At 33.2% G+C, this 20,946-nt stretch overlaps 1 protein-coding gene across 5 annotated transcripts in view; it reads right to left on the reverse strand.

Annotated features, from left to right (window-relative positions):
• Nucleotides 1-7,223: 7,223 nt before the first annotated feature.
• Nucleotides 7,224-20,946, reverse strand: part of map3k7 (mitogen-activated protein kinase kinase kinase 7) — a 147,882-nt gene continuing 134,159 nt past the window's right edge. For all 5 annotated transcript variants that reach the window (XM_051925451.1, XM_051925450.1, XM_051925452.1 and 2 more), the window contains 3 exons: nt 15,419-15,480; nt 13,554-13,669; nt 7,224-8,753 (listed from right to left, as the gene is read on the reverse strand). In XM_051925451.1, coding sequence (XP_051781411.1) covers nt 8,573-8,753; nt 13,554-13,669; nt 15,419-15,480 — 359 coding nt within the window. In that variant the 3' untranslated portion in view covers nt 7,224-8,572. The remainder of the gene's footprint in view (nt 8,754-13,553; nt 13,670-15,418; nt 15,481-20,946) is intronic.

Raw genomic sequence — 20,946 nt, forward strand, 5'->3', positions numbered from 1 at the left:
CTTGTTTACATTCCTTGCTTTGTGAGGAAGCAGATTCTCTCCCCTCTTTTTTCACTCTATTGTTTAATTTATCTATTTACTTATTTTTACTAGCTTAAAGTTTTACTCTGCTGGCCTAGATCTCTTTCTCATGGGTGGGAGTTGATTTATTTTGAACCAAGTGTGGTAAAGCTTGACTTATTTGTATGAAATGTTATTTGTTATTAAAATCAATACAATCCAAAAAAAAAAAAAGAAAAAAAAAAAGAGAGGTTTTAATGATTGAAGGCTCACAAGTTCCTAATGATTATTGTCAATTTTTATATAGAGCGCACAACACACCAGCATATGTAATACAGGGGGAAGAGGACAATGTATACATTGGTGTAAAAATCCAAACTACATTTTTATCCATTTAGGAACTGTCAAGAAGGCTTTTGAATTTGAGTTCAAAATGTCTTAACTCAAGCGCATCTGTTTCTTCACACATATTTTAGTAACATTGAGCTTGACTAAAGAGCTCATGCATTTGGCACTGCAGAAGAATGTTTTTGAAACAGTAGATGAGAAAAGAATGCGGAAGATGGTACTAAAATAAATCATAGACTGCATACTGGCATGCCACTGTCACGCAGAAGGCATTATGAAGCATGACTGGTCAAATGTGCATAGCATTTAATATATAATCCACATTAACTTTGTTAGCATGAACTAACCAAAATTAAACAAAATCCCCTCTCTTTAGATTTTTAATTTTGCCATATCATAATACTCACATGCTGTTAATGTTGTAGATTCTCTTGTTGTTGCAGATTTTGTACATGCACTAAATATTTGTTTGAGAATTTGCTTGTTTCCAATAGCATCCAAAAGATTCTCTTGTTAGTTTAACTGGTGACTGCAAATTGGCCCACTGTGTGTACCTAGGAATGGACTGGCACCCATGCCAATGTTGGTCTCTGCCTTTTAAATTTATTATTAGAATAAGCTCTAACTTCTCAAATGCCTGCAATAAAAAGAGTGTATTTGTTAAAATGAGGCGGACTGGACTTTAAAGCAAAATTTCATGTGCAGGCCAAGTGAAATGATTACACTATGCTAATGAGCAGATTGTAAACCACTCATCCATCTGTGTTTCCAGTGCAATTCAAAGCTACAACCTATGGTGAGAACCTAACTGATGAAACACCATTACATTTCTGTAAAGTGCAAACAGAATTTATTAATTCTTAATATTGTTAAGATTAAAAAATATGAAAAAGACACTTTTCTTAAAAACAGAAGTATTTTAAGGTGCTTGCTCATGGAGATGTGTGACAAGGGAGCCAAAGCCTCTAATGTCTCAAGCAATAAAAACAAGTCAATAAATGCATCATCAGATTTACACCTAGACCAAAGGAAGGCTCATCAAGAATAGTGTATCAATACTTGTAAAACTGCTAGAAAACATCTGCTTACATGTCCCAGGCTCTTACAGAATAGTGTGAACAAAGAGTTTGGTGTACTGAAGACTGTGAGCAGAAATGCCTTAAAAGATATTTTGCGAAGAAAGAAGTAAAAATGTCATGTCCTGTCCAATAATGGGTTCAGCAGTTTTGATATGTGTTGCACATGAAAACTTTAACATTCAGAACAATTTGAAATAATGTGTTGATGTTTCACAAAGGAAGATGGTTGAAAATAATGTTACAATAGTATGCATAAAATGTGATGCAACATTAAAAGTGCATCCTAGGAGAAATAAGGTTATTTAGAGTCTTTTTCCTCATTTATGGGCAATGTCATCTTGCATGGTGACTCAATACAGTTGTTTCAAACTTCAAAGGTCTTGGATTTGATAATCAGATCAGTCACTGGCTGTAGTGCATTTTTCCCTGTGCTTGTGGGGCACTTCTATAGTTAGTCCAACTTTGAAAACGGCTACTAGGTTAATTGACATTTGTAAATCTGCACATTGTGTGTATACTGTGACAGACTTGTCTCCCATCAAGGGTTGGTACTCAGCTTGTGACAAATGCAGATAAAATAAATTTGGTCCCCAAAGCCTTATAATTAAGGGAGTGGGTTTGTTACGGAGAATAAATTCCATAGCAATTTCTAAATGCTAAAATCTTGTTATGAGACTGCCTTAATTATAGAAATGGTAGACAGATACATATTTTATTTGTCCCAAAGGGCAAAGTTAGCTTCTTATAGATACTTAAGAACAGCTCATATTATCTCTTAATGTTTTGTTTCAGTTCCAGCTAATAATCTCCTTACATGGCATAAATGATCAAAAGATGTTACAGAATCATTTTAAGTATGTGCCACTCACCAGCAGGTAATCAGCTGCTCCTGCACATTGTACATCTGCACGAACTGATTACCGTTCATAGCATTCCCATCCAATCACTTAGTCTAAATAAATACCCGTGTGATGTACACATCACACGTAAGACTGCAAGGTAAAAAGAAAGAAAAAAAAATCAACCACTAAACAATGTTTTTCATGAAGCAAATATTAACTTGATTTAGTTAATATGTAAATATGAAAATCATTAAATGGGTAAAATGTTTTTTAAATCAATTGAATACGAGCAATTATACACACAAAAGAAACAAAGAATCAGAATTCACTTTATTGGTCAGGTACACTAATGTGTACTAGGAATCTGTCTTGATAGTATTGGTGAAAAATATGAGGACAACACAGAATACAGAAGATAAATATAAGCTAAATGATAAATGATAAAATATGATGTAGCATTCAAGGGCAATATAAAAAATAGATAGCAGGACTAAAATATCTGGACAGTCTATTATGTAGGTATACATAGATAATGAGCAAAAGCTCAGAACTGATTAATAAGAATAACAGCACTTGGGGGAAAAAAACTGTTTAGGTGAAGTGTTGTTTTAGCTTTCACTGCACAAAAATGTTTGCCAGAGGGAATTTTTGTGAAATGGTGATGCCCTGGGTGAGTCGGATCAGCAATGATCTTTGTGGCCGTCTTCCTTATCCTGGACTCATATTGTACTTCACTGTGTGATAAGTTACAGCCTATGATCCTTTCATAGACTTTGATGATGTTTTGCAGACTGGTCTTAGCCTGAACAGAGGCAGCGCCAAACCAGACAGGTATAGATAAAGGCCAGAATTGACTCAATGATGCCTATGTACCAATATTACTTGAGGGTGACTGAATTCTCTCAGCTGACGGAAAAGGAAGACTCTCTGATGGGCTTTCTTAATAATGCATGTGATGTTATTGTTCCACTTAAGGTTTTGTGACAGCACAGTGTCCAGAAACTTAAAACGATTCTGTCATCCCAATGGCTGAGACATTTATAGCAAGTGATAGGTGAGCAAGTGACGGATTCCTGAAATCTATGATCATCTCCAGTTTTTTGTATATTAGGTACAAATTATTATGGCTACACCACAAAGTCACATTTTACCATCTCTTGTCTGTATACGGACTTGTCATTGTTTGAAATGAGGAATATTGGTGTTATGTCATCTGCAAATATAAGACATTTGGCAGACAAATTGCCAGAGGCACAGTCATTTGTATAAAGTTAAAAGAGAAGTGGGGAAATGACATATACCTGAGGAGCACCTTTACTAAGGGTTAATGGGTCAGATGTGTGTGTCCAATCGCACATACTGTTTCCTGTCTGTAATAAAGTCTGTGATCAAATGGAAGATTGAAATTGGCAGGTTGAACTGGGTCAGTTTGATATTCAGGAACTCTGGGATTGAATTTACTGAAAGCAGAGCTAAAGTCCACAAACAAGATCTGCACTTATGTGCCTTAAAGCTCAGATCTAAATTCACTGCATCATCCACAGACCGACTGGCTCTGTATGCAAAATAAAATGGGTGCAGGAAGTGTTTTGAAGCATTTTTGAGGTAATTCAGAATAAGGCATTCAAACATCAGTCTAATGTAAGAAAATGTTGAGTATAATCACTATGTTAAAATAGGCTTGCATTGGAAACACAATATATTGCTTTGTGTTTTCCAAAATGCTTTATAAATGTTGAATATACTCTGTGCTATGTAACATGAAGATAACTCATGTAATATAACCTATAAGCCACCATATTTGACTTTCCTGTAACTCAAATTAAAAATTTGGCATATATTAAACTGGAATTTACACTCTATGTATTATATTAGTTTTATTATAAACCTAAGGTGGCACATTGGCTGAGTGGTTAGTGCTACTATGAACTATCTTTAGAATCCTGCATTACAATCTGGATACAGTTATAGCCAGTGTGTAGTTTGTATGCCTTCCCCACATTTGCATTGCTTTTACTTTCATTTCCTAAAGAAGACCATGTTAGGGTAAGTGATAATTCAAAAGGAACTGTCTATGAGTGATTGTGCCTTGCAATGATCTGGCCTTGTGCCTAATGCTGCTCGGATTGGTTTTGGTACTCTTTGATACTAAAATTAGTGGGTGAAATATATTAGCCATACTGCATATAGAAAGACAAAATTTACAGTCAAAATATTACGTAGGACAAACATTCAAATGTTTTCGTTCCTTTATCATAATTTCATAATGGCCAAAGCCTTACTGATTTTCAAAATACAAATAACATACAAATTCTTTAAAATGCATTTGGAACTTTGAAAGAAATGTCAAAGGGTAAAATTACTGTAGTTTACCATAGTACATTATTAAAATAGATCTGTTTAATTGGAAGATCGATCAATACATTTGCCAGGCAAATTTTCACTGCCCTGGCTGGATGAAAGCAATCTTCTTTAATAGATTTAATCTGAAAAGTTAAAAAGACGCAGTTCCTTAAAAAAAAAGTTAAAACAAGTTAAACAGCTTAAACTGGGCTTCCTGAATTCTTTGTTAATATATTCCTATGTGATGTACAGTGATCCCTCGCTGTATTGCGCTTCGCCATTCGCGGCTTCACTCCATCGCGGATTTTATATGTAAGCATATTTAAATATATATCGTGGATTTTTTGCTGGTTCGCGGATTTCTGCGGACAATGGGTCTTTTAATTTCTGGTACATGCTTCCTCAGTTGGTTTGCCCAGTTGATTTCATACAAGGGACGCTATTGGCAGATGGCTGAGAAGCTAGATTGCTTACTTTTCTCTCTGTCTTGCGCTGACTTTCTCTGATCCTGACGTAGGGGGTGTGAGCAGGGGGGCTGTTCGCACACCTAGACGATACGGACGCTCGTCTAAAAATGCTGAAAGATTATCTTCACGTTGCTATCTTTTGAGTAGCTGCTTCCTGAAACTACATGCTGCACGGTGCTTCGCATACTTAAAAGCTCGAAGGGCACGTATTGATTTTTGCATGTTTGTTTTTCTCTGCCTCTCTCTATCTCTCCCTGCTCCTGACGGAGGGGGTGTGAGCTGCCGCCTTCAACAGCTTTGTGCCGGTGTGCTTCGCATACTTAAAAGCTTAACAGCCCTATTGATTTGTTTGCTTTCTCTGTCTTTATGACAGTCTCTGCTCCTGACGCACACTCCTTTGAAGAGGAAGATATGTTTGCATTCTTTTAATTGTGAGACAGAACTGTCATCTCTGTCTTGTCATGGAGCACAGTTTAAACTTTTGAAAAAGAGACAAATGTTTGTTTGCTGTGTTTGAATAACGTTCCTGTCTCTCTACAACCTCCTGTGTTTCTGCGCAAATCTGTGACCCAAGCATGACAATATAAAAATAACCATATAAACATATGGTTTCTACTTCGCGGATTTTCTTATTTCGCGGGTGGCTCTGGAACGCAACCCCCGCGATGGAGGAGGGATTACTGTATACATCACAAATAAGACTGCACGGCAACAAGAAAACAACCCCTAAACAAATGGCTACAAATATTTTAAAAAAATCAATCATTTCAGCACTTAAATTTAAATTTACAGTAAAATCTTTTTTATGATAAGCTTCGTGCCTTGAAGAAACAAGACAATCCCATTACCTCACATGCAATACAAACTAATATTTTTGAGAAAACATAAAACACTTCCTGACTCTCTCAGATGCATGCAAAGGTAAAATTTAACCAACAACAGACTGATAAAAGAAAACCATTGTCTAGGGCTATGCAATACAGTTTGAAAATATTCACAATATTTCAGTGCAAATTTAAACCAACCTGCCACATACCATTCTGCACAGTATATTCCAACTTACCAATTATACAGTCGTGTAGATACTTTAATTTAAGCTTTACACAGCTGCAGTATGAATAAATACCAGGTCAAATGCTGTAAAAAAAAAAGAATGCTCATTGGAAGGGAACAAGGCCTAGTTAGCAAAATTGTGCAAAGACCAACACTACTGTCTGGTTTACAGATAGGTTACAGTTCTTTTCATTCATCTGATCTTCTGGTTGACAGGGACGCTGATAATAAAGAAACAAAAATAAAGTGTGCTATGATGAGGATGGCTCTAGAAATCACCTCCTTTTCAAAAAATATTTAAAAATTAATACTTTTTTAAAATACTGTTGGAAAGTCATCTTTAAAAATGCAGAGTATATATTATTGAAATTCCTACTGAAGCTATAAATAATAAAACAATTTGCAAAATACATTGTGGCAAAAGAGAAACGTGTTTTGTTATGTGGCTCTTTAGTTAATATGTTAAAAACAACAAATGCACAAACCTAAAAAAATTTTATTAGACATTAATTTTGAACTGAGTCTCTTCTCTAAAAGAACTGCAAACAAGATAAAGGCTCAGCTAAATGGGCCTTTACTTTAAATTATTTTTAAAAAGGATGCACTCTAAAAAAAATGCTGGAGGTATAACTCATGACAAGAAATTACATTTGTTTGCTTAGAGAGGCATGCGTTTAATAATATTTACATCAATACCATAAAGTTTTTATCCTCTTCTCCTTTATTGTTGAAGCTATTCAAAAATGACAGCTAGAATCAATTTTTGCCTATGTAATACAAGATAGTTCAGAATTTCTGTTATATATTCACGGTTTTCTTCAATTGTTTCTGTTTGCATGGCAATTCAAAAACATGAACAAGTACTAACAATATGTCAATGTTTTAGATTTCCTCTCTAGGTAATCTATAAACATAATAAAGCATTTTCTGGACTACTAACTATACTTCACTAAAGCTCTTATAAAGTTTATAATTTATAACTAAACAAAAACAAAAAGTAGTCTTGTAAGCTGAACCTACCAGAAGTAATGGAAGACTAAAACATAGAAATTTAATTTAAATGTGAAAAAAACACTATTTGGTTCAAAGAATAGAATGGAAAAAATGGGCCAAGCCTTTATTCTCAAACTGAGGCATATTTTGGCAGGCATATTGACAATTTAGCACTCATTTCAAATCTACATTTACTTTTATCATTGGGGATGCAGCTGAAACATCTGAATCAACTGCCGTTCAGAGTAACTTTTTGTTTTGGTACTTAACCATGCAACCAACAACTATTTACGTTTTAGCAGCATCTATGGTGAATTCAATATTTTGCAAACAAGTACAATCTTAAATTGGTATACACTGTCAGAACTGTTAGACTCCGCATTGGTAGTAGTAAAACATATTCTTTGACAATCAATGCGATTTAGTCACGGACAACTGGGCCAAATTCCAATTTTTTGAGGGCCACTTGCTGTTGCATTACCATTCTTATTTAATCATTTTCACATTCACACAGTCTTTTTGTTTTTTGCAACAGATGGCCTTTTTAAAAAAAAAGTTTGATAAAATCTGTTGTTTAGGGAGTAAGTATGATGGTAAAGCTGTTGTAATTAAGACTGATCAAATAAACATATTATTGCTGAAATACAATTAGGCAGACAACCTTGAAGACACTGGAAATAATAACCACCGAGTCTGACAGCTCTGCAGAAGCAGCACGTTACATAGGTATGGAAGAAGGGATATTAACTTTGTGGGGAAGTCCCCACTTAAAGCAGCATCTGGATGTTATATAGGTAAACATTTCACTTTAAATCTTTGTGTGTGTATGTATGTATGTATATATGTGTGTGTGCGTGAAACTATGTATGTATGTATGTATGTGTGTATATATTTTATATATACTGTATATATATATATATATATATATATATATATATATATATACACACACACATATACACACACACATTATGCGATGGCAACTGTGATTTTCATTACTAGAAGTCAACACAAATGGAAGAAAGCAGAAGTAAGTTTTTTTTCTTTTTTTGTAAGGCATTAGTTAATTCTGTTTTTAATCATAACTGGCTAGCCATGATGTGCAAGAAACACACCAAGATGAAGACAAAAGCCCATTTTCCAGGTGTTTATACTGTTATAGATATGTAGCATGCTTATCACACATTAGGCTGTTGGTGTCCCTAAAGATCTTTGCCATCCAGAACTAAACTGGAAAAAGAATCAAAAACAAATAAACAAAACCTTCTGGATTGTGAGAACACTTTACTCAAAGTGAAAAATGATATAGATTTATAGAATTCTCAAAAATGCATCAAATTCTATTTCTTAAAATAAGTCACAAAAACAAAAAAGTGATTTTTTTTCAAACTAAACAGTCTGTGAATCTGTAGAATGATGTCTGGTGTTCAAGCTTTTCTTCTAAACATCACGATGTTCCTTGTCTCTTCTGTTGTTGAGCTCTGATGAGATCAAGCTGTTTTTTACATTGCTGGAAATATGTAGAAAGACTTTTATTCTCTTCCAAAAGTTTTTTGTGTTCTTGTACCAAACGTGAAGTATTCTGTTGGTCTTTTTCGTCTTGGTCTAACTCTGCAATTAGTTCATTCCTGGAAAAAAAAAACACACTTTAGTAAGTTGTACTATATCTGGTGCATTATCCAGAACTAGTCCCTGCTTTGTGCCAGATGTTACAAGGATGCATGTCAGCCAGTTAGGTCATTAACTGGATTAACCTGGTTTGATAATGGATGCAGTTTAAAAGAAACATCATTTTAAATCCACACAAGTTAAAATGTACAACATAAGCAGTAGCCTAAAATCAGATTATTCTTTCAATTAGTGGAAAAAACTGAAACCCTTAAAATCTACTACAGTAGAAAATTAGTAGAAAATTATTGAAATTTTATTCTTTGATGCTGAACAGACTAAAATCAACTCAAATGAAATCATAACCTTTACCATTTAAAAATAACATCTTATACCCAACATATGAAAAAAGATAAGATTTTATAAAATTAATTTCATAAAAATGTACAGTGGCTCAGTTGTTTGTTACTTTACCAATTACCCTGCAAATCAAGCACTAATGCAACTTGCTTTCTCTTCACATTACTGTCTAGCCCCCACCCCCCAAAAAAAACACCTCTATTCCTACAGAGAATAGTGCAATTATAAGCATTACCTTTACATTTGGGTCTTCCTTGACTTGATATTATTCTCAACCTGATGTTATTTTAGACAATCGAGGTGAGTTGGATGGATGTGCCTAATTCAGTGGAAGACTTCATTTATATAATTTTAGCAAGATGGAGGCCATGCTCTCTACGGTATACTCTCATGATCACCATTAATGTAGCTTAACAGTGACTCAAACATATTTGACTTTGCCTTAAGACGTAGAAGCAGGCTTTTGTGTATGTAAGAGCTGACAACCAATGTACTGGAAACATAATGCATAGATAGATAGGTAAAACTTAATTTGTCTCCAGGGTAAATTTGGCTTTTTAAAGAAGATCAATATCAGTTACATAAATATTATTATATTATAACCAACAAAAAATCTCTCTCAAATATACACCAGAATGACTGAAAAGAAAGAAAATTAAGAAGAAATAAAAGCTTCTGACTTGGCAGTTACAGTCACAGTGAGGCATTATACATCTACAAGAAATAAGTATTTTCTCCAAAACAAACAGGTAGAAGACACTAAGCTCATTCTCAAAACAACAAACAGGCAGAAGATACTAAGGTCATTCTCATCCAAGGATCACAGATTTCTCCAGGTCTCAATGGCCAACTAACTTTGCGATTCTTCAATTCCACCCGGGGGGGTGGGGGGTGGGTGGGGGCGTGTTTTGGGGTAAACGTTAACATTTAACATTATACAAAGTTATTGTCTGTTTTTCACCTGCATTATTATCATTCTTTAATTTAATATTATTTATTGTATCATTATGCTGCTGCTGGAGAATGTGAATTTGCCATTGGGATTAATAAAGTATCTATCTATCTTTTTAATCTCTACCTTCATTTTTTCTAATGGCAGCTTTTTCTAACCTAGTTTTACCTTTTCATCTGTTTTAGATTTGTTTAATCATTCTCCTCCTATATACATTACCTGTTCTTTCTTTTAAAGTTGCACACCTTGTGTCTTTAACCTTATTCACTTTTCAGAATGAAAATAACCTTTAAGTTTTTGTCCTTTGCAGACGGATGCTGTCACAGCCCTAAACAAACGCCATTGAATTTTCTTAACCTGTTTTGTCCATTAAGGGTTGCATTTGTGCTGGACCCTATCACTGAAGTTTCAAGTACAAAAGCACAGGATCTCTTTGCAGTCCACTACAGAGCACACTGTAACACAGGGCCAATTTAACCTAAGTACCTGGAGAAAACCCCATGCATATGTACACCAGGAGGAATGTGTAAAAGTCACACTGAGTAACATTAGCCAGAAATCAACTACACCACTTTGCTATTTTGACACAGCTACACTGATGTATGTGCCACCACATTCCTGTATTAACTGCATAATAATTAAAAATATATAGCACATGAATAATATATTAAACAAAATAATTTCAGCAAAATTTCAGACAGACAATAAATCAGAAATTGGCTGAAGTAACTTTCTAAATTATAAGAAATCTTTTTACTTTATGCTATTTAAGATATACATAGTGTCACAGGCGGCTGGGGGTGGAACCCAGCCGGGATGCCCGGAAGGACCAAGGGATTGCGCCTCCTCCAGACTGTGAATGGGAAATGTTCTACAAAGGAATAAGTTTCACAATGTTAGGAATGTCCAATTAAATCAATATGAACAATTTATCCACTGAAGTCTTTGTTTTAAGCAAACATCATGCAAGAATATACACAAATGCCAAAAGAGGTTGTTTAGAGAAAAAAAAAAGCCAAATCATCTCCTAGCCCTAGACTCGGTTGTATGACTTTGTTTTTTTTTTTTTTTTTTTTTATAAATAAGTATACCTTGGTGCAGCACTCAGTCACATAACAGACATGTCATTTAAGTCAGTGTGCAAATGAGCTCCTTGTGGCTCCAACTGTCTGTTTAGTGACAAGCTCAGAAATATCTAGGTGCCAAACAAACACATTTTACTATCGTCTATCAACTGCTGCCAAAAAACTTCCCAGAAATAGTCATGTGGATATTACTGTAAGTATCAAAATGGAAAAGGTGTCAAAGGCCACTACTAAGTCAGTGTTCACGAAGTTCTACTAAGTCAGTAAGTTCATATTGCTGAGCTCTGTGATTCCTTTGAATCTTCTCATTAGGTACATAAAGTATCACAGCTTTTCTATCTGAATGGCCTTTTTATTGCCAAGTACTACCCAGCACCGCAGAATATTAACTTAAAAATGAAACTACATAAATTCTGCTTTAAGTAATCAGAAACCAGGGAAACAACAGGAAGAGAAGGGGGTACCTGACCTGATTTAAATAAGATGAAGAACTATGTCCTAACTCATTTATACTGAATTGTACTAAAAGCCTTAAACACACACACATACATTATATATACACACACACAGATATATATATATATATATTATATATATATACACACACACACATATATACATAAATATATATATTTAAGTATTATATTTCAGATATACTATGATATACTATGAAGTATGAAGAAACCTATCACAGGGTCAGGGATGTCAAACCGAAGACCCATGGGTTGGATCCAGCCCTTGGACCTTTTTAAAGTGGCCCATGTCATCCATATGCAAAACATGTTACATACAGCCCAAAATGACCAGTTGGCTTTCTCAAAAGACCTCCTTTAATGTTCAGTTCATATACATCTATACGGATATATATTTGCATCTATTCGGATCATATCAGAATATAATTTTGCTACATTCAATTTACACATGGCAAAGCATATCTCCAGTGTTTACTTATTTTTATCTGTGCCACACAGCACACCACAACTACTAAACTGTAGTTACAATGAAAATGAACTGCTTGTAATGACCCAATAGAAAATTGTGAAAATAAGGTGACATGTCACACTGCCATAAACAACTTTTAGTGTTTTGGCATTATGACATAGATATCACAATCTCAAGAAGGAGATAGAAAGATAGATAGGCAGATAGATAAGACAGACAGATAGATAGATGCCACTCTGCTCACTTTTTAAAGCTACACAGGCATCAGGGCTGCCCACCCTTTCACAATGCTGACAGGTCTGCTCTATCTGTAATGCTAAAAATAGATTTCAGCATATCAGGCTTACAAACTTGTTGCTGATGTCAAATGTATTCACAATACTAAAGTTATTTCTAACTGTAAAATCCTGGTCAGCCTGTAGTGATTCAGGAATACAATGGTGTTGTTCAGTTAGCTTTGCCATGCACTACTGCCATTATCAAATTCATCTGACAAAATGTTGTGCAGTGCACTTATAATAAAAGAATTAAAAATTACCACTGAATTCAACTAAAACTCACCAACATTTAACAAGTTCAGTAATTCTAGAAACTGAAAGCTCTGCACTGCAAAATATACGTTTTTATAGGCGACAGTTTCGTGATAAAGAAATAAAAAGGATTTATACAGTTTTGATCATTTTTGTGTGCAATAAAAAAACCTGTTGTACAATTAAAATATATTTAAAACAAATAAATGCTGGTATTGCCAGTCTCAATTAATTGTATCAATGTAAAAGAATATTTTATGGATAACTGTGATATTTCCATTGACTCACAATGATGCGGACTGAAAATACAGAATGTCTGTAAAAATAACATAAAACAAAAATTTTAGAATCCATTTATTATTATACATTTCTGATCAACCTCATTTGTTTTTTTTTTTGTTATTTTTAACTTCATATCCCAAAATTAAAATACTCTAACACTAAACAATCTGCAACCTTTAATTGATTGTACCTATAAATAAAAAAATACCTTAATGAGAATGAAAACTGTAAAAACCAAGTTAAAAAAAGAATACTAAATGGCACTTATGAAACATACATGAATGTTTGGTGCATTCTATTAAAAAAAACTAAAATCAAACAGTTTAATAATTTCCACATTAACCAAAAAATAGCTTGCTTTGTTAGGTTAGAAATTCAATTAAAAAAACTGAAGTTGATTGTATGGAGTATATAAAGTGCTATTTTTTTGCCCCTCAATGAAGTTGAGTTTGACTATCCTGCTATGGGTGACTATATTCACTTTTTCAAACATGACAGAAAAAATATATTTTTACATGCATTTTTCCATTTATTCGATTTCTTCAAATTTTAGAAGCACTCCGAATTAAAGAATGGCATATTGTATGGTCCCCAAACACAAACATTTAATTAACATGAAACAAATTTTAGATAAAATATTCATAATAATACACATATGATCATACATACTTTCTCTGAAGCAGTAATGCAATTTCAGTCTGTACTTTCAGGTATTCTTGAGCCATTTTACAGTGTTGTTCAAACACTGCCATAGATTCTTTGGAGTTTGGACAAGGAGCAAGTGGCTGAAAATAAACCCACATGTTTTCATTAATTAATACTGCAGACTAGAGTCTTCTGTTCTATCATGAACATATATTTATATCAGCAAGCAACCTTTTAAAAATAACATTCAAGTGTCAAAATGTGTCAGCAGCTTTGCCAAAGAAGAGATATATTTACATATTGAATTTTATATAGCATCATTTCTCAATTTACAATAATCTGAACTTAATTAAATTAATATCCTCAAATTTCAATGCCCTTGAAAAATATTTTTGTGTAATGTAATTTGCAACAGTCCTCTGACGGAGAATTTTAAAATAAACTTAAATATGGAGACAAACAGTTCCAAAAAGAGCTGGTACTCATATTGCTGGATTTGTCATATCAAGGGAAATAGTTATAATTTCTAATTTGTTTAATATCAGGTGGTCAATCACTCATACTAATTTACATTAACTACCGGATAGACCAGAATATGACCAACCTAAAAATTATACAGTAATGGAACATGAACAGAACCTTATATAATACTTATTTTCCACACAAATTTACAAGATTGAATTTATATAGTATTTAAAGATAGTATTAACCCCATCATTTAAAATTTTTAACATGCAAAAATTTAAAGATAGTATTGACCCCATCATTTAAAATTTTTAACATGCAAAAAATGAATTTCATTGTTATTCTGACACAAAATTTGTGATTTACCAAACTGTAGTATACAAATAAACACAACAACAAAAGTTACATTTGAACCTGACCTAATACAAGTTCATTTCTTGGGATACTTAATCAGTACCTTCACTAAACATGCCTTACAATGGCATAATAATAGCATATTATCCTAATTCACTTACAGTATATCAGAAACACAGCTCAAACTTATATGTGTTCTATGGAATTTAATAAAGTTTTTTCCGTCTCTGATCTAAAATGTGCTACAGATATCAGCTTCTTAGTATTGTACCAACAATACAGTGAATGTCTGCAAGTATAACTCTAGAATATCTTCCCTGTGTGGTATATTATTTTATGTAGGCAGTATACTGTGTACAGGGGGTTAATTTGAATAAGTAAACAGAAAATCTGACTGTAGTTTGAGAAAACATTTCTGAAGATAATAAAAAGCTGGTAAAGTCTGCAGATGATAATAAACTACATGTAATGGCAATGTTCTATCCAGCACAATAATCATAAGCAAAAATGGAGATTAAGAGATGATGTGATTGAAGTGTTCTAACTTATGAAAGAAATTAGAAACATGGATCATAGTTGTTACTTTAAAATTAGTTACTGAACAAGAAAACAGTTATATAGATGGAAACAGGTTAAGAGTAAACTTTTCACAAATGTTAAAACCACAGAATAGCAGCTACCTGGAATAAGTATTGTGCTAGAGAGTGGTACTTCAAGGATTCAACTTGATATTATTTTGCAAATGTTTTCTGAATTAAGATTGAAAGACTAGGTAGAGGTGACTGGCCTATTTTCATCATCATTGTTCTGATGATCTAATGGATTGTGTGGCAGAATTCTGAAATGGTATACTTAATACTTATTAAAGTACTTTCAACACCAAGTTGAATTTTTCAAGATTAATATGTGCAGTGTAAAATATTTTGCTGCTACAAGCATAAAGGTGTAGAAGTATATCTTATGTACTTATCTAAAATAAAAAGGTTAGAACTCAATCAGTACAAATTACTTAATGTGTAGAATTAAGGCAAAAAGCACACTCTTCTTAAAAATTAAAACACACAAAGTACCTGTAATTGGTGATCCAGTGTGAGATATGCCATAGGAATAGAATTATCCGAACCATTAGTATCTGAGGGGAAAAAGATACAAATGATGAAAATTCACTTTAGATTTCAAAAATAACATGCAAGACTAATATCATTTCATAATTAAACGTGCAAGGTAACATTTTTTTTAACACAAGTTAATAATTACAACATAAAATTAAAACACCACACTGACTTTTATTAGGCCCACAAAAAACATTTAGACCTTCAATATTCATTAAAAATACATAACATAGACACTATTCATATAAAGGTAAACAAGTAATCATTGAAAAATTTGGCATGAAAAAAGTACAATTATACTAAATCTGAAAAGGAAAAAAGATTACTTTTTGATAGCTTTATAAACTGTAATATTTATGTCATAAAGTATTCTTTATCTGAAGATATTATTCACATGCTACATCACTGATGTACGCAAGTTTCCCTACTCTTTCTGTCCATTCAAATACTTTACCGATCAGGTCAGTAAAGGAAATATTTCTACTCTGTGAAACAGCAACAGTTCAGATTAAGTTTAGGGCAACATGGTTAAAGTCTAGGATTTGTGTTTACACCAATATTGGCACTGTGAAGAATTGGTTGTGTACAAACTATTATTACTTTTAAAAATAATTTTAAAAAATCAATAAAGAAAAAACTAAAATCCTGCACAATTCATTTGTTCTTAAAGAGCAATAACTTCTAATCAAATTATTTTTAAGGCACAATGCTACAAGCTCGTAGATAATTATGAAATGCACCTAAATTTCCTTCAGATTAAGAAAATTTACAATCATTGTAAAAGCATCACTTGTTGTTTATAGAACATACTTAAGCCATACTTGTATAATCACAATAATTACTATTTTGTCTTCTTTTTTTTTAATTGATGTACATATTTACAGGTTTCTTGCATGATTATGAGATGGAGCAATGAGAGCTAGTAATTTATAAAGAACCATTATGGGAAGCAGACAGAGAAAGGAAAAAGATTCCAGAGCCATCTCAAGTTCAAGTTAAACTTTATTGTAATGTGTGCAAAATACAATGTAATTACTTTGTTTCTCCAGACTAGTATCAACAGTACAATACCAGCAATAGATAATTAATTCAGCACCATACACTAAATACTGCACTAGAGGACAAATGCAAAACACTCACCCATGAATTTGTCTGTATAAGTGGCAATATAGCAGTGTTCTAACCTGTAACTGTGCAGGATCGCTGAGGTCTTTACTATTATTATTTGCCTTTCTATAGGCAAGGAATGTCATGTATGTACTGAACAGACGGTGGATGTGTGTTTTACTCCATGCAAATATTATCAACCTTTGAAGTAATTTGTGGTCCTGTACTGAATGGTGCTGGATTAAAATTTTGGAAATGAACCATCCCAAACACACACATACTTGTTATCAAAATTCTGATCTATTAACTTAGCTTAAAGATCTATATGTCATGTTCAGATCTCAGTGAAAAACATTAGAAATCAAAGTCAGTTTTTCAACTCTAAATATCTAATTAAAATAATGTTTAAATCTGTGCAACTGCACAACGAATAATATAATAATCACGCTTTGCACTTGCTCTGATAGAACCCATTGCTAGTTTGACAATTTATTTGAATTGCGCCAAAATGAGTTGGAGCTAACTGCAATGCATTTGAATGCATTTCTTTTGGGTTAATTCAGCTTGTTATTCTAGAGTGCAGTGCAACAAAAACTACTTAGAGAGTTAAAATATATACATACAAAATACGGTGTTTTGTATGTGTATGTTTTAGTGTATGCTTATTTGCGTCTGTGCATTTGCATTTCATTTTTCTTTTTTAATATAAATGAAGAATAAATGCGACAGCAGAACAATGAACTTGGACTTTTGATGCCACCATGGAAAGGCAATACAGGTGGCAATATTTAAAGTACAGGTGCCAAAGTATGTTGAATTAAGGGATACTGGGTAGAGTGGAAATCTATGTTTATTTGTTTAGAGATAAACATTAATGAGAACCTAAACCATAGAAAAAGAGAAAAAGCTGGATTAAGAAGATTGTGCTGTATTTGGGAAAGTAACTCTTTAAAACCGGGACACTGTCTTGTGTTATTTGTATGCCAATTGTTTGTAAATCTATATGTTTCAGTGTTTTGTTCATTTAATAAATCTTGCAACAGGTACAAGAGCTGTGCCTGAGTGTGTTATTTTGTGTGTAGAGTCTAAAACAGGTGTCAAAGTTACATGATTTAAAGCCAGATACTGATGTTTTCTTATTTATATTAAACATTCAATATAAGAGTCATTTAATGTGGTGATCTTTCTGCTTGTACATTAGAATACTCATTACCAGGATGAATCTCAGCCTTGGCAAACCTTGCCTTCCAACACGTGTATTAACCTTGTTTAATTAACGTTTATAAAAGTATCATTGTTTTTATACTTCTGATTTTATCAACAGAATTTACTTTGATAGCTTCAACACACATACTTTTTACTGTTAAAAACTCATTGTTAAAACAGCACTCTTATTATTCAGGCTTATTTTAATGTAATTTAAATCCTAAAATATAACTTATTTTTTAATACATAAATATATTTTGAAGAAATGTCAGAAATTAAACTCAGCAATTGCAAGTTCCAGGTATAATCAAATGTGGATATGATAAAAATAATGTGTAGCATAACCCTGCTATCGAACATAATAGGGAGCAGGTAAACAAAAACTTTCCATACTCCTGTCATAGCCTGTGACAGAATAAAAAGTTCAAAAAACCCAAATCTGAAACTATGTATTTGAAGATTTGTACAGTAAATCTGAGTAAATTTACATATATATTGCATTTATTTTCTTATCCATGTACATATGGCAAGATGTATTGTGTTTTATTACTACATATTTTTTGTATTAGGCTTGCATGATGAACAACTTTTCTTAGAAGAGTTCACTTTATCTGCATCAACATACACGACTTGTAATTAGAGAACCACATGGAGTTTGTTTTGCTGTGAGTTCAGCAAAATAGTGGAAATGTTCAGGAACTTTGAATAAACCCAGCAGAATGCACTGAAGTAAATGGGGAAGGAAGAACTAAACTAATTCTGAGCATATCATAATGGTGCAATAGTCTTTTAAGTGTCCCTGCACTGTGCAGACCCTCTGTAATGTTTAATTCCATTAGAAAGATAGCCTATAATGCAAGGGATAAGATTTATACACTCAGGGGAGCTGTAGCTATCAGTACTTGACCTGCTTTATAGCAAGGAGCATAACATGCTTAATCCAGTAGTGAAAATACAATACACAATGAATCTATACAGAGCAAGAAAGCATATTCATAATAGTCTCATTAAGATCAGCTGATGTACCAGTGAAATAAAAATACTGCTAGTTTTTTGTTTTGTTTTTTTTTTAAACCCATGCAAGGGTGGAAATCGGACTGGAGTAGTGACATCACACATGGAGTATGCTTACAGGGTGCATGCGTAAATGTTCTGTGCATGGCTGCTATAGTGCTGCGATGTCTCTTTGGCCTCATGAGGTGCTAGGAAAAACAACGCTTGTCTAAGCCCACAGCATAGTGAATTTCCAGGAAAATATTTGATAAACAAGCACATTAGCAAACACAGCACATTCGCTTTGAAAAGAGCTTTTGCAAATTTCACTGACCGACACTATTTATGATACAACACATATTTTAAAAATATTTTCCTCATATGACTAATTTGAAAATGCACTATTTCATGTAGGCACTGCTCTAAGCATCTCGTGCACATGGTATTTTTATGTGTACATTGATGCACATTGGATATACTTAAAAATTCTAAGATCTGACCAGTCATGGATAGCCTTCTTAGCCCCATATGCACACTGTAAAAGTTCATTTCAAGTGAAAAATACAGAGAACAACCAAATCCAGTAATCAAAGAACATGTTTAAATTCTACAGTTGTAAATTATAGCACTGCTTTCATTGAACCTGCCAGTAATAAATACTACTGTTGACTGGTCTGGATATAAAATTTTACAGTTTGTGGTTTGCATCCAGTCTGCTTATATTTTTGCTGTCATTGTTGGTTTGACGTACATACCAAGTTGCCTACCATGAACTAATAAAATTGCCTATTTTTTGTTTTTGTGATCAAATTTTTTATTATGGAGGCATAAACAGGTCTGTTATCAAGCAAACAGATACAACAAACCTGACACTATATGACATTCTTCAGTACAATACACAAACCTACATCATTTACGTGGCTATTTAGAACCTTTTTCAATTTTTCTGCAGTTTTTGTATGTGTAATCCACACAAATGAAAGATATGGCAGTGAATTCTATACATGAAAAAGACCATTACATGAATAAACTATTATAAACCTTGCAATTGAGCACCATATCCCTTCTGTATATGGTTTCATGGAGAATCTGGTTGCCTTACTTATTATAGTGTTTTTACTACACCATGTTCTATACAAAAACATGGTCAAAGCACTCCATCTTTGCATTCTAAAGTTAAACACTATATGTACAGTAGCCACGTTTATCAAAAATGACCAAAGATCAGCAGCTCTGGTTTGAAAATGGGATTCAGCAATAGTTTGGCGCATTGAAATGAATCCACAGATAAAATATCTTTGTTTAAAAACTTTAGCAAATATTCAAAGTAAAAGCGTTCACACAAAATAGCGAAAAGATTGGTATTGCAAGAAAAGAAAAGTTCTATTTAAGACTTGTATCTTGTTTGTTTCTTTAAGTTCTCACATACAGCTGAACCATTTCTAAATGGTCAGAAAACTGTATGCCTCTTCCATTTTCGTGCTGTAAATGGGTCTTTCAGTTCCTGCAAGTGCCGGGACCTATTCTAAACAACAACTGACTCAATTAACACACTGTACCTTAGTTATAGCAAGAAAGTTCTCTTATTAACTTACAGTGGGTAAAAGGCTACACCATTGTCTATGACTAATATGAATTTAACTTAAAGCATCAACTTTCTAAGATTGGCTCTTACACTATACACTGTTCTACAGGGCATACTAGCAGCACAGTTATGGCTGAATACATATTTGAAAAAATATATTCACTTTTACTTCAGTGCATATGACATGCAGCTGTATTTATCAATGAAAAGTTTGCCAGTTATTTAATTTATTGCCTCAGTGAGTTAAACCATTAGGTGAAGTTTAACTATTTGTACTTCAAAAATGCAAAGACATATATTCTATTGATAAATGGAAAAACTACGGGCAGTAGTAAGACACTGTCATAGTTTAACTTAAACATGTTAAACATTATTTATGCTGAATATACATGCAATTTGAAAATTATCTTTGATCCTGATGTATCATTGAATTATTACAGCACAATCTAAGACCTGTTTTCTCCAACTAATAAATACAAGATAAGTGAAACCTTTCTCTCAAAATATAGAAAAGTTAGATAATGCAATGAAATTTCAAGAAGAACCAATTACTGTGATGCTTTATTCAAGGGCATTTCAAATCACTTCATCTGTT

Source organism: Erpetoichthys calabaricus, chromosome 3 (assembly GCF_900747795.2).
Source record: "Erpetoichthys calabaricus chromosome 3, fErpCal1.3, whole genome shotgun sequence".
NCBI classification, from domain to species: Eukaryota; Metazoa; Chordata; class Cladistia; order Polypteriformes; family Polypteridae; genus Erpetoichthys; species Erpetoichthys calabaricus.